General features: G+C 46.2%; 2 protein-coding genes and 1 long non-coding RNA gene across 8 annotated transcripts; 1 reads left to right on the top strand and 2 right to left on the bottom strand.

Moving 5' to 3' along the window:
* Positions 1 to 1120: 1120 nt before the first annotated feature.
* On the bottom strand, positions 1121 to 3007 carry LOC119220389 (uncharacterized). The gene is made up of 3 exons (XR_009957136.1): positions 2862 to 3007; positions 2120 to 2343; positions 1121 to 1969 (listed from the first exon to the last, which is right to left on the bottom strand). It is a non-coding gene; the product is annotated as an uncharacterized LOC119220389 (long non-coding RNA).
* On the top strand, positions 2331 to 14401 carry mylk5 (myosin, light chain kinase 5). Of its 6 annotated transcripts, none has more exons than XM_062566071.1 (19): positions 2331 to 2445; positions 4907 to 5008; positions 5414 to 5577; positions 6997 to 7146; positions 7412 to 7564; positions 7688 to 7870; positions 8269 to 8304; positions 9279 to 9406; positions 9485 to 9638; positions 9734 to 10036; positions 10116 to 10224; positions 10521 to 10724; positions 10803 to 11020; positions 11112 to 11235; positions 11529 to 11681; positions 11767 to 11893; positions 11984 to 12077; positions 12174 to 12314; positions 12471 to 14401. In XM_062566071.1, exons 3-19 carry the CDS (start codon positions 5442 to 5444, stop codon positions 12674 to 12676), a joined length of 2619 nt encoding a protein of 872 aa, XP_062422055.1. In that variant the 5' UTR covers positions 2331 to 2445; positions 4907 to 5008; positions 5414 to 5441; the 3' UTR covers positions 12677 to 14401. The 6 variants fall into 6 exon arrangements, with proteins under 6 accessions (XP_062422055.1, XP_037332268.2, XP_037332270.2 ...); XM_037476371.2 differs by lacking the exon at positions 2331 to 2445 and adding an exon at positions 3288 to 3306; XM_037476373.2 differs by lacking the exon at positions 2331 to 2445 and adding an exon at positions 4443 to 4782 and having other exon boundaries at positions 4907 to 5004.
* A 798-nt stretch (positions 14402 to 15199) lies between these two features.
* On the bottom strand, positions 15200 to 18001 carry si:ch73-141c7.1 (coenzyme Q-binding protein COQ10 homolog, mitochondrial). Its single transcript, XM_037477594.2, has 5 exons — positions 17781 to 18001; positions 17133 to 17279; positions 16289 to 16481; positions 16097 to 16198; positions 15200 to 15640 (listed from the first exon to the last, which is right to left on the bottom strand). The coding sequence occupies exons 1-5, from the start codon at positions 17882 to 17884 to the stop codon at positions 15488 to 15490; spliced, it is 699 nt and encodes a 232-aa protein (XP_037333491.1). The 5' UTR covers positions 17885 to 18001; the 3' UTR covers positions 15200 to 15487.
* Between the last annotated feature and the right edge of the window lie 158 nt (positions 18002 to 18159).

Raw genomic sequence — 18159 nt, 5'->3', positions numbered from 1 at the left:
CTGGATGGTTCATTATGTTTAATGGAGGAGCCAACCTGACTCAACCGGATCTTCACACTGGCTTGTTAGACATTAGCATCAAGGCATTTTTTTGGCTCCTGCTCAAAAAATGCATGACCCATAATGAAAAAATGTATCTTTGCAACCATATTTGAATAATACAATAAAAGGCAACACTTGTAGGATTTCTCAGATGTGTAAATATCATTATATATGTATCAGATTAGAAGTCAATGAAGGTGGCAGACTGCACTGCAGGGTTTCAGGTTTGCCTCAAATTAAAAGCACTTTCAGGATGATTATCCTGTTGGATTTATAATATTATAGCTCGAAACCTCTACCAGATTTGTGGCACAATACGTTAACATTCTCTCTGCTATGGTTGATTTTAATAAAGTGAGGGACAGATTTTTAGAAATGTTTTAGTACAACCGATCAGGCGAGAGCTTCCGAATTGATCGATATGTGACGAATTGGCCGATTAGCGTGATTGACACCTCATTGGAGTCATTAGAGCCCGTAGAATGTAGCTATTTCTGTTGAAATTAGATCGAGAGCACTATTGGCCAACCAGGATCAGCACAGTAATGTGGGGAAGGGTATGGACGCGTAACCTTTGAACCTTCCACCAAAGAACAAAGGTTTCTAAAAGCTCCCAGATTACTTGGAATGGGACAAAGGAAGTTGACTTATTATAGTATCCTGTGGTTTGGCTACTATCAAAGACATTTCATAGCGAACTGCTTAGCAGGGATGTCAAACTCGACCACACATGTGGCCAAAATCAAATACACAAGTCAGAGTTGCGAGCCAAATGTTTTCTCCCCATTAAAGGGTTTTTCACTTTTGGAGAGTTTTTCCTGTGCTGATGTGAGGGTTTACTTTAAAAACAGAATGTTGAATTTTAGATGAAAGTATCACTTGTTTTTGTTTAAATATACCTTTTCTATATTGGCCTGGTCTGGTCTGGTCGTCCCCACGTGTGCCTTTAGGTCTCGCATTCCGCCAAACAGCGCGGAGGTCGTCGTTGGTGACGCGTGATCGCGTGCTTGCTCTTGTTTAGATTCTGTATTGAAAACATCTGCTCGCACAGATGTGTGCTCCCAAACGTAGACACAACACGAGCAGCGCGACGTCGGCGCTGTGGTATCAAAACAGCGGGCGATGAGCGGTGAAAGGCCTCCATGGCGACATTCGGGGAACTTTGCTGATACGCTGACATAATTCATGGCAGAAAAAAGGTTGAAACTAAATTGGGAAAATTACTTTTGCTGATCTCGTTGAGGCCCGTTTAACATCTGACCGAGGCACCAGGAGAAGCCAGAAGGTTGCCGCGACAACCTGTCTCAGCCGGCTCCTGTTATAAGTCGGTGTCCGTACATACGTGTACAGGACACCGATTGAATGGTGTTTTCCATCGTAGAGGTGCTTCAGGACGGCAGCCTCCTCCACCTGCTGCAACAGGAGGACCGGGCTCCGACATCAACTTCACGCCTCACTACGACACGCCGATCACGGGCGGCTTGTGGGTAAGCTCTCGTATGACTTACGATGATTGCGCAGGTGTCCGTGACGGAGGCAACGTGACACTGTTTCTTATTCTTTCAGTGCGTTTGCATGTGATTTTATAACCGTATTTTTTCCCCCCAACTTCTGTCTTTTATGTCTGTTGTTTATCTTTTTCCCCTTCTGCAGTAAAGTCGAGGGGATGCAGAATGCCGTAGTCTCAGCAGTGATATATCCTACTTTGGAGTTGGAGTGGTTTTTGTCATCAGAAACTCCACCAGGCTACGTTAAGGGTTCAAGGTTCATTAAACACAGACTGCCATGAATACCGATGAGGACCGTAGACTCTTTTATCTTTGAAAGTGATCATGGACAAAGAAAACTAACCATGGATTGATTTGAATTGTTTTTCCCTCTTTCTTTTTTAGAACCTGTCGGCTCCCCAGATGTTCACGAGCTGGTTCTGTCAAAAGAGGAATTCCAGAGTAGAGAGAGGGACAAAAGGGATGTTTACTCCACAGTCATTAAGAACAGGAAAGTGAGTGCTCACTTGCACCCTCGAAAAAAAACAAACAAGCTTATCAAATTCCTGCTCAATCAAAACATAGCCCACGTGTTTGTGTCAACCGTCTCGTCCTCCTCCGGCAGGCAGGGGACACTTCTCATGTCAAAGGGGACAACGAGCTCTGCCTGCAAGCCCTGATCACCGAGGAGTCAGAGAAGGAGAGCTTCACAGCCGTGGTGATCAGGGGAGTCCTACCGCAGATCATTGCCTTCTTGGAGGGAGGTGGACCAGCTGGCGTGAGTTTGCTCACTGACAACATCCAAACGTGTTCACTTGAAAAGAAAAAAGATCCCATTTCAGCAACCTGTATCACCATTACATTCATGGAGTCAAGGAAAGGATGCTAACAGCTGCTCTCTAAAATTGACATTCAGGTGAGGCTGATTTTATCAGAGTACACAATTTGTTGACCTTTGCAGAAGCCGTCTCAGCGGACTCCTTTTATTTATTTAAACAGGTCACTTTGCGTGAGAAGCCTCCCAAATGTCCTCACGCGCTGAACCTGCGGGACGACGACAAGCAGACGCTGTTCCCGTTTTTTTTTTCCCGTCCCTAATTTAAAAAACAAACAAACAAAAGAACCTCCAATGTGTTCCTGAACCTTTTGAATTTTTGATTTCCACAGAAACAAAGAGGTACATTTCTCAAAGAGTTTACGTAAGGGTTGAAAAAAAGAAGTTGACAAGTACGTGGGTAGTGAGGTGAAAGGGGAGGGTCTTTAGCGCCGTGAGGCGCGGGTGGTAGTGGGGGTTGAAGGTTTTTTTTTTATTTTTATCTGTGCGAAGTTTACCTGTGCTGTGATCTTGTCGGACATCTCATGTCAGGGAAAGGCTTTCTCTTTGCTTGGCATGAAAAAAGTGATTTTTTTACCTGAGATAACAAAGTTTGCCTTTAAACTTACTCATAACCGTAACACACACCGGTTTGTCTCCTCGTAGTGCGTCTCCCGTCTTTTCTTACATTTTCTTCCTTCGGCGTGAACTTCTCGCTTCTTGGACATTTTGGGATCGATATTTGCCGCCACCCCCCTTCGCTGGAAAACTCTGCATTACCGGACTCGCGAGACGTCACTTTGCGGGTACAAACAAGTGAACTGCATTGTGGGAAATGTCGTTCGTGAGCAATGTGCCCTTTAAATTAGAATATACCTTATTTGAGCCAATCATGTGCATTTAAAGCCGTCGCGGGTCAAATAAAATGGCGAGGCTGGGCTTGAGTTGACACTAGGGTCTAAGGTAAGCTCATTTCACAACTAAGTTAGGCAGCTTCGGTAGAAAACCCATCGCTGTTGTTGATGTGCTTTGGCTCTGGTTTGCTGAGGGTTTCACCAGAGAGGTGATAGCTGCAACTGTGCAGAAGCTGTCGTTTGTGTTTTTAGTTCACTACTAGTGAAGTTAGGACGAATTTTATTTTGTGTGTTTGGAGCATGTAAATATGGCTTATATATTTAATTATTGTATCCCTGCTTCCATTTTCCCACCTCGTTTTAATTTTACTTTTAGATTTCATGTCATATTAGAGAATGCTGCTTTGCAATTCAATATTGATTCCATAAATATTAGCATAATTTCATCATAAACTAATTAAATAACTTTCTGTTCACCATTACCATTGTGATACTAATAACTGTGTTTCTGTGTTTGATTTAATTTCACCCACTTTTTTCAACTAAATTTTATATCTTAACGTCACCACTCACGTTGCGTCTGCCTTCTTTTTTTAAATCCAGCAAAAATTCCTTTGCCTTGTCATGACTCCTTCCTTCAGTCTGCTGTGATCTCCAGTCTACATCTACATCCCCCCCCCCCTCGTGTTTAGAGTAAGGACTCACAGGGGTGAATAGTGTGTCTTTTTTTATTATCAAATGTCAGTGTAGTTCAAGGACAGAGAGCAGACCAAACTACCTGCACGCCTACCATCGACTGGCAAATACCTCAGCACACGCAGGGGGGGGTAGATGAATTAGTCAGTCCCCATGTCCCCTCCTGCTTTAGCTTGTTTTGTGTGTAGTAAGTGGCCCCATGACTACATCTCATTAGTAATGCTCCTACAGGGCCTGGGCTCTGTGGCAGAGATGCACGATGTGTCCGTTGCGATGTGCGATTTTGTTCTTTAGGCTACTGCGAAATGGCCCTTTATGGAATTACTCACACTATGGTGCCGTGATTATTATCATTATTCATAAGGTCGTTCAGAGCCTGCGGCTGCATGTAGAGATCGTTCTCCAGTAAATGAGGGGGTTAAAGGGTAAGTCTCTCCTGCTATCTGACCGTGGTAACCTGTCGAGTAAATATGTGAGTGACGTGATCCTTAACAGTGGCAGGGCCTGGACACTGAAACATGATGTCCACATCATCCCAATGACCTGACAATGGTCCCTGTGTGTGCGGCCTTTTGGTAAATGTTTGATTTGAGGAATTCTTCCCTCACAGAAAGCAAAAACAAGCCCCTCGCAGTGCTTTTCTGTGTGGTCACTGATGTGGAATTCAGAGATCAGACGTGGGAACTGGCCGGGCGTTGTAGCCACATCAGCGGGCCTCCGTCCCGGTTGGGAGTTCATCCCCAGCATAGAAGACGCAGCTTGTGCGATCCGTTGTGCCGAATGTATTCATACGTTTATCAGGGGAATGACAGCAGGCGTCTCGCCAGACATCCACGGTTACCACAGCATCGGGTGGATCTGTTGAAGTCACTCCCGGGGGAACGGCACGGTGTGTGTAAATATGTGACACTGTGCTGTACCAGGGGTTGGCGCTCACACTTACAAGTGTGGGATTTATGAGCCTGTCATCCACAACAAGTGCTTTCTTGTTTTCTTTTTTTCTTCAATCCAAGGGCGTGACATAAACCGTTGCGTCACCGGCATCACAAAGGTCGACTGCAGCATTGATAAGTGAGCAGGAATCGATAAACACAATACAACCTTTGGCTGGGTGGGTAAGTCCCCTCCCTTTCTCCTGCTTTGTCTCTCCTTGTTTGTGTGTGTGTGTGTGTGTGCCTCTTTAGCCTTCATAATAAAGGCAGGGGACGGGGCAGTTTTGGGGTGGGGGTGGGGGGTTCGTCCCCACAGGGTCTTTAGGAGAAGGAGGTGGCCGCCTCGCCCGAGAAGGCCAAAGAAAGAGAGAATTGTGGTAGGTGGAGTTAGAGTAGATAAGAGGAGGGTGAGAAAGTGGAGTTTGAACATGTGCACAGAAGGGGGAGTGAGGGCTGTCTGCGGGGAGAGTGTGGTGTGTTTTTTTTTTTTTTAATTCAGAGAAAGCCACACAGCATCGAAGGAAGGAAGTGTGATAACCGGCTGGGCAAATGACTGCGTGAACTGTTCAGTTTGTTCCGTACGTACAGAGGCCATTTCTGCGTACCCCGCGCCGACATGAACGGCGAGGCCAGCCAACAGCGTCATGTGACGACCTTCAGGATGCACCTCAAGCCGCACAGAGCACCGGGCGCACCGACTGGGAACCGACCGGGAGCGGGTGACACCAGCGAGCAACGTATTGACGCACATGGTAAGAGCTGCAGGGGATCTGAGGACGTGTGTTGATGTTGATGTTTTTTCACAAGAAACTGAAATTACACACACACACAGGAAATTGTGTTTTAAAAGTGATTAGTTTGATCTGATCTTTTTTCATTTTCATCTTTCTAGCGCTAAAAGCTTAACTGCACATCACCTCTCTTTTGCATCATCTTCAGTTTTGGACATGTGAAAGTTTTGCTGGGTTTCTGTGAAACTGAAAGGCTTAGTTTGAAACTGTAAATTGTGGCCCCGCACCCACGCACATGTCTAGCAGATGACGATCTTCTTAAATTTCAAATTCTCTGGAATGGATAAAACCTGCTACATTGTTTCCAAAGTTTCATGTTCAGACGCCACCTAAAGGGTTTTTATTCTCAACTTGTGTGCTTCAGTTTTCAGGGACAGCATAAAAAAAGGTCTAAGTGAAGTGTGATAATCCGCCTTCTAGTGATTGCAGCTCAAAGTAGTAAACTTCACATAGACTTGTAAACGCTGGCTAAAGGTTGACAGTAAGCCCATAACCCACTCATCTGTAAATAGCGTAAACCGAGTTAAGGTCCTGCACAACACCCGGCTTAATAGGAAGTCATTGTACTGGTGAGACGGGTCGACCAGCTCTCATCAAGGTCTTTACTTAAACCGCTTCAAATTCACAAAACGGACAAGCTCGGTCCCGAGCCCCATTACAAAAGGAGAAGAATTTTATCTATCTCCTCTGGGCCGTCAGCCAATTTAACAAATCCATCTATCGCCCACAAGATCTTGTGAGGGAGAGACAAGGCTCGTCTCTCTGCATGCCACAAGATCATCTTCCCTGATTTGTCCTTTGTTCTTCTCCCTGAAGAGATCAGCTCCAGGTGTGTTTCATCCCTGGCTGGAATGTGGGTTCTTGTAATTACCTGGCCCCTCGGGGTGAGGGTCAGCTTCGGTCAGCTTGCTGTGCTGAGAATGGTTTCGGGCTCTGCTGGGGGCTTGCAGTTCCAGGAAATGTCTATCCCTGGGCTTCCAGTTGGGATCTGGCTCTGGTTTCAATTTTGCATTTAAAAACAAAATGCAAAAAAAAAACTCTTGCAATCTAGTCAATGATGAGCTGAATTTATGTGATATTTATATGAGTTTTTATCAAAAGAGGTTGCAGCTGTGTGTAACTGTCGTAGATGAGAGCATGGAACAAACACTACCATTTTCATCACGCACTTCGAGCAGGTGTCACTTCTCATTTAACACGAGGTCAAAGACCTCAGTGTCAGGAAGCAGAAGTTCAGTGTGCGCAGTCTTGTAAACACACTTGTTTGTGGTCCCACTTTACAGAGGACAGAAATAAAAGGGGTGGGTGGGGCGGGAGGGGGCCTTTTAGATGCAGTTAGAAGTCTGTAAACCTTGTGCGTCTCACCTCCTCCGCATGCAGGCTCTGTCGGCTTCTCCGCCCCCAGACGTCTGGATGCCCCCGTCTTCGTGGAGCCACTGCAGGACTGCTGCGTGGACGAAGGAAATGACGTCACGCTGCGGGGGGTTCTCGCCGGGAGTCAGCCCATCAAAGTGTCGTGGTTACACAATGGTGAGCTGGGGCAATTCGGATTAGAGCAACACACGGTCTTTAAACAGGCCGGTGTGCAACCGATCAAGCCTTTATAGTTTTTCAAGCCAAAACAACTCAGTTCACAGTTGTCACGTGATCTGTTTACAATTGCATGTCAAAAAGCAAAGGGTCTCCAGGCTTGAAGACTGAAGATGGGTTTATGATGGGGGTGTGTGTGTGTGTGTGGCGCCTCTCTTCAACCGATGAGAGGGTTTCTAGTGTGCTTGTTTGCTCCTATGGGCAGGTGAAGTGGCCCGTTTTGGGACTCCATCTTTCAATGGCAGGGAGACCAGTTTCTCCGTGAGGGAATGCTTGCCGGAGGACGCCGGCGCCTACACCTGTTTGGCGGAGAACGACGCGGGGAAGACGTCCTGCTGCGCCGCCGTGTTTGTGAGAGGTGAGGGAGGTGATGCTCGGTTCCACATTCAGGAAAATATTCATTATGTTGGTTCCGCTGATCTATAAATAAATCAATAAGTGGGAGTTTCATTTATGTTCCTCTTTCTGACATCGGATCCAGACTTTGAAACTATCTGCAGTGTGCAGAATCGGGTCTCCTCCGTCCAGACTTCTGCTTTCAAGAGCTTTGTGGGAAATGGAAGGTCCCCACCGGCTCCCACAGGCAAGCTGCAGCAGTTCAACGGCTCGGTTTGCGCTCCTCCGGCGGGCTCTGATAAGCTTTGCCCAGTCTCCTCTCCAAGAGGTATTCATTAAATTGCTCATATCACATGTTTTGACATCTTTGAGTCAATTTACAAACGACTTACATTGACACTTCCTTCACTTCCCTGCAAACAAGTCGATGCACAAAGACCAACAATGTCTTTCTTCAGGACATACATGTTGTATTAATGCATAAAGGAAATGCATAATTTCCCTCCGGCGCCTGGTTGGTCGTCGTGTGAACCATTCAGGGATCAAGCAGGTCGTCCGCCGCAGCGATCCACCCACTAGAGCCTCTCACTCCCAAGCGAAACGCCATGTAGGGCAGTGACTGCGCAGTACAACGTGCAGAGTCTGTCGACTGATAGCCGTAGAACGGAAGGGCCGAGCCCGCCTCCCTCCCAATAAAGCCTACCTGTGCTTCTCCCGTCTCTGCAGAAGTCATCCCAAAGAAGAGGGCCAACTCTGAGTCAGGTGAGAGAAACCCTTCTCCTTTCCCACTACCTCTAGCGAAGGACTGAGCCGTGCACCTGTCGTTCCACCGTCCGCTCGCCGCCACGTTTCTCATCATTCATTCACCGCTGACTTGTGCTTCTTAATCTTATTTGTGTATTGTGTGTTTTTGTTACTTCTGGCGCTGCTGTGGTTTGCCCTGAAGGTGCTACACCTTTTTTTCCTCTTTACTTTGACTGTTGTTCCTCTTGTAATGTTGTCTGGCTCTAAGCTATTGTGCTCTACAAGGGAACTTTACCTTGGGGTGTAGGCTGCAACAACAAACAGAACCGATGATGTCATGTCTCTGTTCATGTAATACTGGTCATTATGGTTTTATGAATGGGATAAAAGGGATTTCTCGGGAGGCAATCATTTAGCATTCCTTTTTGAGAAGGTAAACTGTAAAGACTTTGAAACCTATCAGATTGTCTGTAGTCAAATTCCCCATCCTGATACCACAGTATTTGAATATTGATAGCTTGAGGGTAGATATTGACCCCAGCTCTCCATGTGGAATTTTCCCTACTAATGTAAATGCACGATGACGATATCTTACAAGAACACAAATGTGTGTTATATCCCTTCAGGACATTTGCTCAAGTAAATAGATGTGAGCTGGTGTGCAACATGTGCACTTGATTAACATAGTTTCACCCACTCGATCAAAGAAGGACTGGTTGTTCTTGTCTGGAGTAGGTCATCCGTGTTTTGCATGCGTTTCCAGCTGATGCACTTGGTCTGCTGTATGCTACAATACCAAGGGTCTCTGGGGAAGGTACATACTTGCAGTCTTAGAGTGCAGACCTATCTGACAAAGTACGTAATGCCACAGAACTACTTCTGTTTTTATCTCACACTTGCACAACGGATGGTTTCCTTCCAGTGTGGTGTTTTTAGGGCTTTAAAAAAAACACTCAATTCTTTTTTTTTTTTTTTTTTTTCTTTTTCCCCAGGGCTAGCATTACACTTCAAAAACCCTCCGCAGCACTTTGAAGTGACGGTGGGACAAAGTGCACGAGTGACGTGTTTATTCACCGGCCATCCTCCTGTGGCGTCGTGTTGGATCAAACACAAAGAACAGGTTTTCTTTTTTTTAAAGCCTCATTTAAAAAGTATGCACTCTTTCTCTCTGTGTTAACCTTACTCTCCTTCTGCCTAGATTGTGGACGGCCCAGAGCTGTGGACCGAAAACACCGACGGGAGCACCACACTGGTCATAGCGGAGGCTAAACCGGAGCACACAGGCCGCTACGCTGTCGTGGCGAAGGACCGCAGGAGCTCTGTAGAACACACGCTCACCCTCACGGTCATCGGTGAGGCCCAGACGCACACTTGGATCAGAAATTAAGTTGAGTTTTTTTTTAAAATGTATTTTTTACTCATCAATGCCGCTTATCTTCTCACCCAGAGAGGCCTCAGCCTCCGGCCTCCTGCCCCGTGGTCTGCGAGGAATCTGCCCACGGCCTCGTGCTGTCCTGGTCCGGCCCCTGCTACGACGGCGGCAGCGCCGTCCTGGGTTACGTGGTCGAGGTAAAGAGCCAAGGCGGTGCCGATTGGAGCGAGCTCACTGCCCAGTGCGAGAGCACCTCGTACAGAGTGTCCTCCGGGCTGCAGCCTCATCGGGAGTACAGATTCAGAGTGAGGGCCTACAACGCGGTGGGGGCAAGTGAGCCAGGACCAGAGTCGCCAGTGGTCACGATGGAGGGGAAAGGTGAGGCAACATGGGTCACTGATGCTGCAAAATCCGAGAACAAGCTTTGTATTACTGCCTTTTTTTCTCCTTTGTGTAGGTGTAGAAAAACCCAAAGAAGAAGGCGCTGAGCAAGCGTTTTCCTGTGTAGCGATTAACTCTTCACAGAAAGTCACAGATCACTACAGTTTGCAGGAGAGACTTGGAATGTGAGTAGATGTCGGGAACAAACATGACTCGAAAACGGGTTTCTTCGGAAATGCTGATGGGGGGGAAAGAAGGTTGACATTTACCAGCACGACACCTGGAATGTGTGGGTTTCAAGTCAGAGCCAAGTGTCGAAGAGCCAGGATTAGAATCCATGCAAGTAGAGGCACGGCGCTTTTGAATATAAACAAGTGCACTTGTCACTTAGACAGCAGAAGGCTCATGATCCTAGGTCTCAAATGGACGATTATTATACATTATTCATCATATTCTATTATAAACTTGTCTCTTTCATTAGGGGAAAGTTTGGCCTGGTGTATAAGCTCACCCACAAAGAGACGGGGCGCGTCAACGCAGGGAAGTTCTACAAAGGCCGACGGGCCAAAGAGAGGGAGGCGGCTCGCAAAGAGATCGAGTTGATGAACCACCTCCACCACCCCAAACTAGTTCAGTGCCTGGCAGCGTACGACCACAGGCCGGAGATGGTCATGGTCATGGAGTTGTGAGTATGGTCGTGGATGTGTTTTTTTTTTTTTTTTTTTTGATGCACATTTTGATAAACGGCGCCGTCTGTCCGTAGCATCGCGGGCGGGGAGCTGTTTGAGCGCATCGTCGACGACAGCTTTGTGCACACTGAGTCCGCCAGCGTGAGCTACATGCATCAGATCCTGGAGGGGATCGCCTTCATGCACAAGCAGAGCATCGTCCACCTGGACCTCAAACCTGAGAACATTGTCTGCGTCGACACCACCGGCACTTCCATAAAGATCATCGACTTCGGATTGGCCTCCAGGCTCGGTGGGTGGGGATGAAATGACACTCCCTGGATGTTCGCTTGACTTTCTGGTTAATTTCTCCAGAAGCTAATTGGGTGATTTATGTTTGACAGACTGCAACACTCCCCTCAAGGTGATGCATGGGACTCCCGAGTTTGTGGCCCCGGAAGTGATCAACTATGAGCCGGTGTTCTTCACCACTGACATGTGGAGCATCGGAGTCATCTGCTACATATTGTGAGTCACGCCTGCTCAACAACGAGCAACTTTTTTTTTATTAAACTGTTAAAAATACTTGCCATTTGTCCTTCTGTGCGTCTTATCACTCTTTCAAATATAATCGGACATTAGGGCACTCAAAGAAAGTGATACCCATCTTGAGTAATCTGGCCATATTATCCATAATATTGTGAAATGCTTGTGGTCAACCGCCTGTTTTCTGTTGAGTGTTTCAGACTTTTTAACGCCACCTAGTGTTCGTAGGGTGAAACGTCTTAATGTAGCCGCGTCCTTGTTCTTCGGGTCCTCAGGCTGAGCGGCGAGTCTCCCTTCCAGGGCGGCAACGACGCGGAGACCCTCGCCCTGGTCACGGCTGCCGAGTGGGAGTTTGATGAGGAGAGCTTTGAGGAGATTACAGACCAGGCCAAACATTTCATCAGCTCCCTGCTCCACAAAGACGCCAGGTGATCTCACAAAGGGACACACTGAAACGGAACACCTTCTCCACTGGGACCTAAGGTTAACACGCTGTGTGTCTCCTCCCCCCAGGCGGAGGATGTCCTCTGAGGAGGCGCTCGCCCACCCTTGGATGTCATTTGAGGCTGGAGATCAGGCCACCAACAGGAGTCTCTCCAAGGACCGATTGAAGCGTTTTTTAGCCAGGCAGAAGTGGAAGGTGACGCCTCAGGGCAGTACTTTTTCATGCTTTTCTTTGAGCTGGAGGAGTGGTTTTGTACTTTACTTTTCTTTCTTTCTGTCCATATAGAAAGCAGGTAAGGCCTTGTTGGCCCTGAAGAGAATGGCTCTGCTGTCTAAAGGGGAAACTTCAGCCTCTGCATCTCCTACCAGCCCAAGAGCAGGTGAGACGCTCGCCTTCTTCTGCCATCGTCTGATCCCGACCTTTTTGGTTCCCGGGTTTAATGCCCCCCCCCCCCCCCCCCCCCTCCATGCCGTAGACTCTCCCCTCAGCCCGGAGGCAAAGGATGCCCTGCAGTCCCTGGAGCTCAAGCTGCAGGGCCCACCCCAATTCACCCAGACCCCAGCGGACCAGACGGTGGACCGGGGCTCCAGGGTCCGTCTCTCGTGTCACCTCACAGGTACACGTGACTTCAGTTTGTCATATTTATGTGTCCTTTTGTTGTAGAGCAGCGACTTGGTTTAAAACTCAAAGGCAAAAAAGTATTTGTGGCCACATATAACACACACTCTGCTTTGTTTAAATCTGCCCCTCACCCCTCCACTGACCCCGGCAGGATATCCTGACCCAGAGGTCGTTTGGCTGTGTGGTGACGAGCCCGTGGTGGAGTCTCCCACTGCGCAGATAGAGTACGAGGAAGATGGCTGCTGTACTCTGGTCTTGGCCCAAGTTGGCCCCGAGGACAGCAACGTGTACACGTGTAGTGCCACCAATGACCACGGGGAGGCGTCCTGCTCAGCCAAGCTCGTGGTTCAGAGGTAGACTCATCAGAACTTCTCCTATGCAGGAATGACATGTATAAACCAATTGTTTTTGGGTGCCTTAAAGTTTTATTGTACATTGACATTTTAACACAAATGGGGACTAAACTGAATATATTTTAGTTGTTGCTATAAATACATAATGCATGTCTTGTGTATAACTTCTGAATATTGTTATAGAGCTACTCCAAGCATTTTTAAAGGTTGCTATTTCCTGATGGGACTACAGTACGGTTGTCCTAAACAATTCAAAACAAATAGATCTTACTTTGGCTTATGAGTGACTGATATTAAGGTTCAGCTACAAACCTTTCAACTGGAAATATGAAGATATGAGATCAGGTTTGAGCCATATAGTGAATATCTGATTTGGCATTTATGATAAACCTAGTCTTGTGTTTATCCCTTTTTTTATTTACCTGGAAGAAAAATGTGAAACAATGGAGGTTTGCACATTTTTTTAGTAGAGCTTTTAAAATGTATCATCCCCGTTGCTTTGTTTTTTCATGAGCGAGGCAACGATAATAAGACAGAGGGCAATGTGTGTCTGGGTGGCATTTGGGGACTGTACTTTCAAGCCACCTGAACTATTGATCGGGAAATCCTTAAAACCGCAGCTTGACTTGCCTTTTCTTTTATAGTTTATCAAAATATAAAAACGCATTCCTAAATAAACTTACTTAATTTTGTCCATTGTAAGGTAAAAGATGTTTTAAAGATGCCTTTTTGTTTCTAAATATTATTCATATTTCAAGGTGAAATACTTGTTTTGGGCCACAGTTTTGATCATTAATTTGACATTTACCACGTGATCGCACGATTAGTCCTCAAATGTTCTTTAATCTTTGTATATAAATAAGAGAATTTCACGTTCTGCACGGGTGTGAAATACACATTTAAAGTGGATGCTGAATTTGAAAGGGGTTGAAGATTACATTGTCATTACATGGTTGTGGAAATTCTTTTAAATGTGAGCTATTTTTACTGCAAACGCATGAAGACCGTACCGCTCATGCAGAGTAGCATGTCATGGTGGTGAAGCATAGAATAAGTTTCTCCAGAAGCAGATTTCCTAATGTGCTTGAGAGCATCACATGAATACTGACACAATTTTATTAAAGGGAAGAATTAAAATCCTTATTACGCCCCTTTAAATTATTTCCCCTGGTTGGCACGTTTACCTCAGTCAGGTTTTGCAGCGCAAGAACCTCTCGTCAAATATCCCTAGTTTTATCTCACAAGGAAGAGTGGAGAAAACAAGAGGCACCCGTTTCAGGAAACTGCTGGTTATAAACCCCTGAACAGCTTCATTAATAGTTAAACTGCAAACGCCACCAGGGATTTAAACAAAGCGTTTACAAATTGCTGTCAGACATGAAATTATAAAACATTACTGAAATCAAGCACCACGAGATGGTGGGATATGAATGACATATTATTTGACCTCGTTTAACTAGTCCTCAGACTGAAACTAAGGCCTAAAGTCCAAGGCATTAGATCCTGATCCCAAGTGTCATCGCCTGGTGAATAGTTAAGTGGAACAGTCTGTTAGGCTTGGAAAAAGTGTAAATACAAACAGGACAGCACTCTCCTGCAAGTTCATGTACAATTATGGGTATTTTTACTGATTGTCTTGCAGGGTCTCATGAGTTTATTTGAAATGTTTTAACTTTTTTGTAAACTGACCAAATTAAATGTTTGAATAAACATCCTTTACTCATGTTAATTCTAATGTGTCATCTGTGTCCTATTTTGACTTGGTTGACGTTTTCGTGCATTCACTGGTTAGTTTTTAAACCTCACATTGCAATGGTTTGTGGGTAATTCAGAATCTGCCAAGCTTAAAGACTCAAATCTGCCAGGGAGCGCTCTCCCCACTTGAATTATAAAAATATTAAAATGATTCTCCCACTGTGCTCATTTGAAAATGTTCCTGTGAACTGATTAATTACATGCAAAGCATCACTAAGCTGATCGATGAAGGTTAGTGTTGAAAAAGCACCTTATATAGCGTTGTATTCCTCCCAGCTCTGCAACAAACCTTTTGGTGTCATTGGAGACCCCCAGGCCAGCCTTGTGAGGGCGAAGCCCCCTTGGTGAAACTGACTTTTAGTCAGCCAATGTAAATCTACTTAAAGTTGAGTTTCCAAAAAATAGTCCCTGGACTGATCAGGAATCTGTAACCTTGGAAGCTGATACTTACTGGAGGTTAAGGGTCATTGAAACTAACAATCATGACAAGTCTCGTTCATCTAGAATGTTTCTCTGAACACAGTACTGGGATGTGACCTTCTGACCTCAATCACCAGGCCTTAAATCCAGTTTTGGTTTCAGGTCACATTTCCAAGCAACATTACAAGGATTCCAGTCATTTTTTGTGGCTAAAAAGATGTAAACCAAGCAGTATCTTATCTTAAAACAAGTAAACAGATATTGATGCGTTCTTGACTGGAAATTCTGGCATTCCCAGACACTGGTGCCATTGCAAAAAAAGGAGAAGCAATAAATGATGCCTGGATATGGATTTTGAAAAATAAGTTTATTTCACCAAAATAAAAGTTAAGTTACAAATAACTCAATCCTTTAAGATGTGTTGAGCTTAAACAATACTTTTGAAAACATGTATTCCTGACCTACAAGTAACTAAATATGTACATGCAAGCAAATAAATTAGTTTGGATTATAAATAACAGTAGATTAAATGTGCATGTCAACTAAAGAAAATGTGTGCAAAAAGAAGAACCAGCCTTCTGGTTCATTGTAGGTAAGAGGTAGATATGTTGGATTAAAGGTTAAGGGGAACGTGGAGGCCTCACAAGGACCGCCTTTTCAACGGCGCCTCCTGCTGGTTCCTGTAAAGCGTCGCAGCTCGCGAGTCGAAGGCATTGACCATCTGTTTAACAACTTCGTCAAAGAAGACGCTGGCCAGCTGAGAGTGCAAAAGAGACTTGAACTCAAAGGACACCTACAGGAGACAGAACAGGGGCACAAACAAGTTAGGAGGAGTTCACTTGGTTCAACTGAAATCAAACTACTTCCTGGTAGACCCTGAGGATCAAAGCGCCCGTCAGCAGCTCCTTTGAACTGTTCTCTGCTCTGACAGCCTATTATCTATTACAAGCCTCATAGGACGCCCTCATGCCACTCCCAGACCAAAGAGAATAATGAGATACCAAACACTGAGGCAGTAATCCAGTCTCAATAGTGCATGAGCAAAGACCTGTAGTCAAGTCTCAAATTAAAGCATTCCACCTGATCCCTTAAAAATGGGAGTTACTCAATTTCCATCAGTGAGTTTGTTTAGAATACAAATGTCACTGCTTGATTTATATTACTCTACATTCATTGCAAAATAGTAGTACTTCTAATTCAAATTAATGAGACTCAGGGTGAGATACTAATTTTCATGTTATACACTTACATAGAAATTCACTTTGCAGGAGGTCTGGAGGTTGTTGTCTGCAGGGGCGAACTTCCAAATAGTCTCGAGATGGCTGAAGAGGGACCCGTCAGTACAAACGGCCTGGTACAAAATAAAAGGCAAGAAGCGGAGTCAAAGTATACGGTTTGAGAAAAATAATAGTTATGGTGTTTTTTTTCCAGCAGCACTTACCCTGACTTGGTGGTTTGGCACAACGGTGACCTCAGAGGTGTAGCGCTCCACAACAGGGGGGAAACCGATCTCGAGGTACGCCCGGACGACCCCACTTTGCCCCCTTGTGACCCGAGACTTCTTGCACCAGGGAACAAAGTGCTGGTACTGGTCCACATCGACCACCACGTTGTACATCTGCTCCGGAGAATACCTGCGCGCACACACATGGTTACATTTCCCCAACCATTATAACAGGGGGGGAAACGCCCGCCCTCTGACATTTTTAGAAGAAAATTATCATTTTTTTGTTGTGTGGCGCTCTGGTGCACCCTGGGTAGAGGGCACCAGAGAACGACTACCCCGTTGTTCAGCCGACTAATATACCAGTGCCCACCCCCCCCCCCCCCCCCCCCCGGGTCAGCCAATCCCCCCCACCCTCGGCCGGACCATTTGTCCAACTACTACACCCACCCCGAAGTTGTAAACCTAGGGGAACACTGGAGCCACAGCAGATATTTTAGTACCATTCTTAGACAAATTAAAATTGTATTCCCAACAAGCGGTGTAACGATCAATTATCTCCACGGTAAATCAATTAAATCATTTTGTTGACGAATTTTCTAAAACAATTTCTCAGAGCCCAAAGTGACATCTTCAAATAGATCGGAGGTCCAGCAACAGAGAGGATTTAATAAAATAAAAGAGCCAAGCAGCAGATCCTCACATACGAGACACTGTGGTGTTCTAATTCCAGTGGTCTCACAGGCACACATTGCCTCTTCGCCAGGTCATAGTTGTAAAGAACATTTTTTTTTTTTTTACCAGTTCAAAGGGGGGGGGGGGGCTCAAGGTGCTTGCTCACCCTAATGTCCTGCACTCGGTGTACTCTACCCTGCGTGCGATGGTGGGGAAAGCCAGGTTGACGAAGCTGCGGCTGGGGGGGCCGAAGGGAACGGCCGGGCAGACGGGCAGGCTGGCTGCCAGGGCCCCACAGGAGCCCCACAAGGGTCTGAAGGGGGAAGACATCAATTAGTTGGTGGCAAGTATTTGAAATACATTTAAAAAATGCTTTTTAAAAGCATGCAAGTATTCCAGTTTCATAAGAGACAAAGCAGTAGTTCAGTGTAAAACTCCCATAAAGAAGACAAATGTTTACCCCCCCCCTTCCGCCCCCCCTTCCGCCCATTGCCCACCCAGGTTCCACTGTGGAAACTTACTGCCGCAGGAGGAAGAGCCGGCCTGGTTGTCATGACTGCGGGTTAGGCCGCTGACCCGTGACCCCCCCTCACCCCACCCCGCACCACCCACGACCAACAGACATCAGCTCCGGAAATGTTAACGAAATAGCAAGTTTAACACCTAAAGGACACCGCCACCTTTCCACAAACGTGCGACTGACGAAAACCCAATTTGTAAGGAACTTCTTTTTCTTCAGCCCACACAACGTTACGCTTCGCCTCCGCCGGGTTAGACCATTTTAGGGGGTGGGGGGGGGGTTGGTTTTACTCACACGACATGGGCTGTGGCTCGGTTCCCCCGCACGGCTTTGGGGCAGAAGGCTTCGGAAGTCTCCAGAAGCCCCCTGAGGAGCATAGGGGTCACTCTTCTGGCCATGGCGGAGTTTGTGTTGGGTGGAGACCGAGACTTCCGTGCTTCCAAACCCCGCGGCGGACACCGGCTGTGTGACGGAAGACCTGCTCCACTTGTCCCAGATGATGAAGACGGTGGTGACGTCACCGGTGACTCTAGCCAATCACACAGCCTGGTGCCCTTTAAACCTTAAAAGCCTTTATTCGCGTGCGGGTGAGAGGACGGACCCGTACATTCTGTGTTTTAAGTTTTTATTTTCTTTTGTTAAACATGTTATTAACATATATGTTACTCTTTTC

The sequence above is a fragment of the Pungitius pungitius genome, chromosome 12, assembly GCF_949316345.1.
Source record: "Pungitius pungitius chromosome 12, fPunPun2.1, whole genome shotgun sequence".
In the NCBI taxonomy this organism is placed as follows: domain Eukaryota; kingdom Metazoa; phylum Chordata; class Actinopteri; order Perciformes; family Gasterosteidae; genus Pungitius; species Pungitius pungitius.
The sequence above is the reverse complement of the archived record's forward strand: the minus strand, read 5'-3'. Positions and strand labels throughout refer to the sequence as shown.

Excerpts from the sequence above, each read along its gene's own strand:
- si:ch73-141c7.1 (XM_037477594.2), bottom strand. The coding sequence starts at position 17,884 with ATGGCCAGAAGAGTGACCCCTATGCTCCTCAGGGGGCTTCTGGAGACT. Across the intron at positions 17,280-17,780 it reads CGAGCCACAGCCCATGTCGT|ACCCTTGTGGGGCTCCTGTG; the intron begins GTGAGTAAAACC and ends TTCCCCCTTCAG. Across the intron at positions 16,482-17,132 it reads ACCGAGTGCAGGACATTAGG|GTATTCTCCGGAGCAGATGT; the intron begins GTGAGCAAGCAC and ends GTGTGCGCGCAG.
- mylk5 (XM_062566071.1), top strand. The coding sequence starts at position 5,442 with ATGAACGGCGAGGCCAGCCAACAGCGTCATGTGACGACCTTCAGGATG. Across the intron at positions 5,578-6,996 it reads GCAACGTATTGACGCACATG|GCTCTGTCGGCTTCTCCGCC; the intron begins GTAAGAGCTGCA and ends CTCCGCATGCAG. Across the intron at positions 10,725-10,802 it reads ATGGTCATGGTCATGGAGTT|CATCGCGGGCGGGGAGCTGT; the intron begins GTGAGTATGGTC and ends GTCTGTCCGTAG.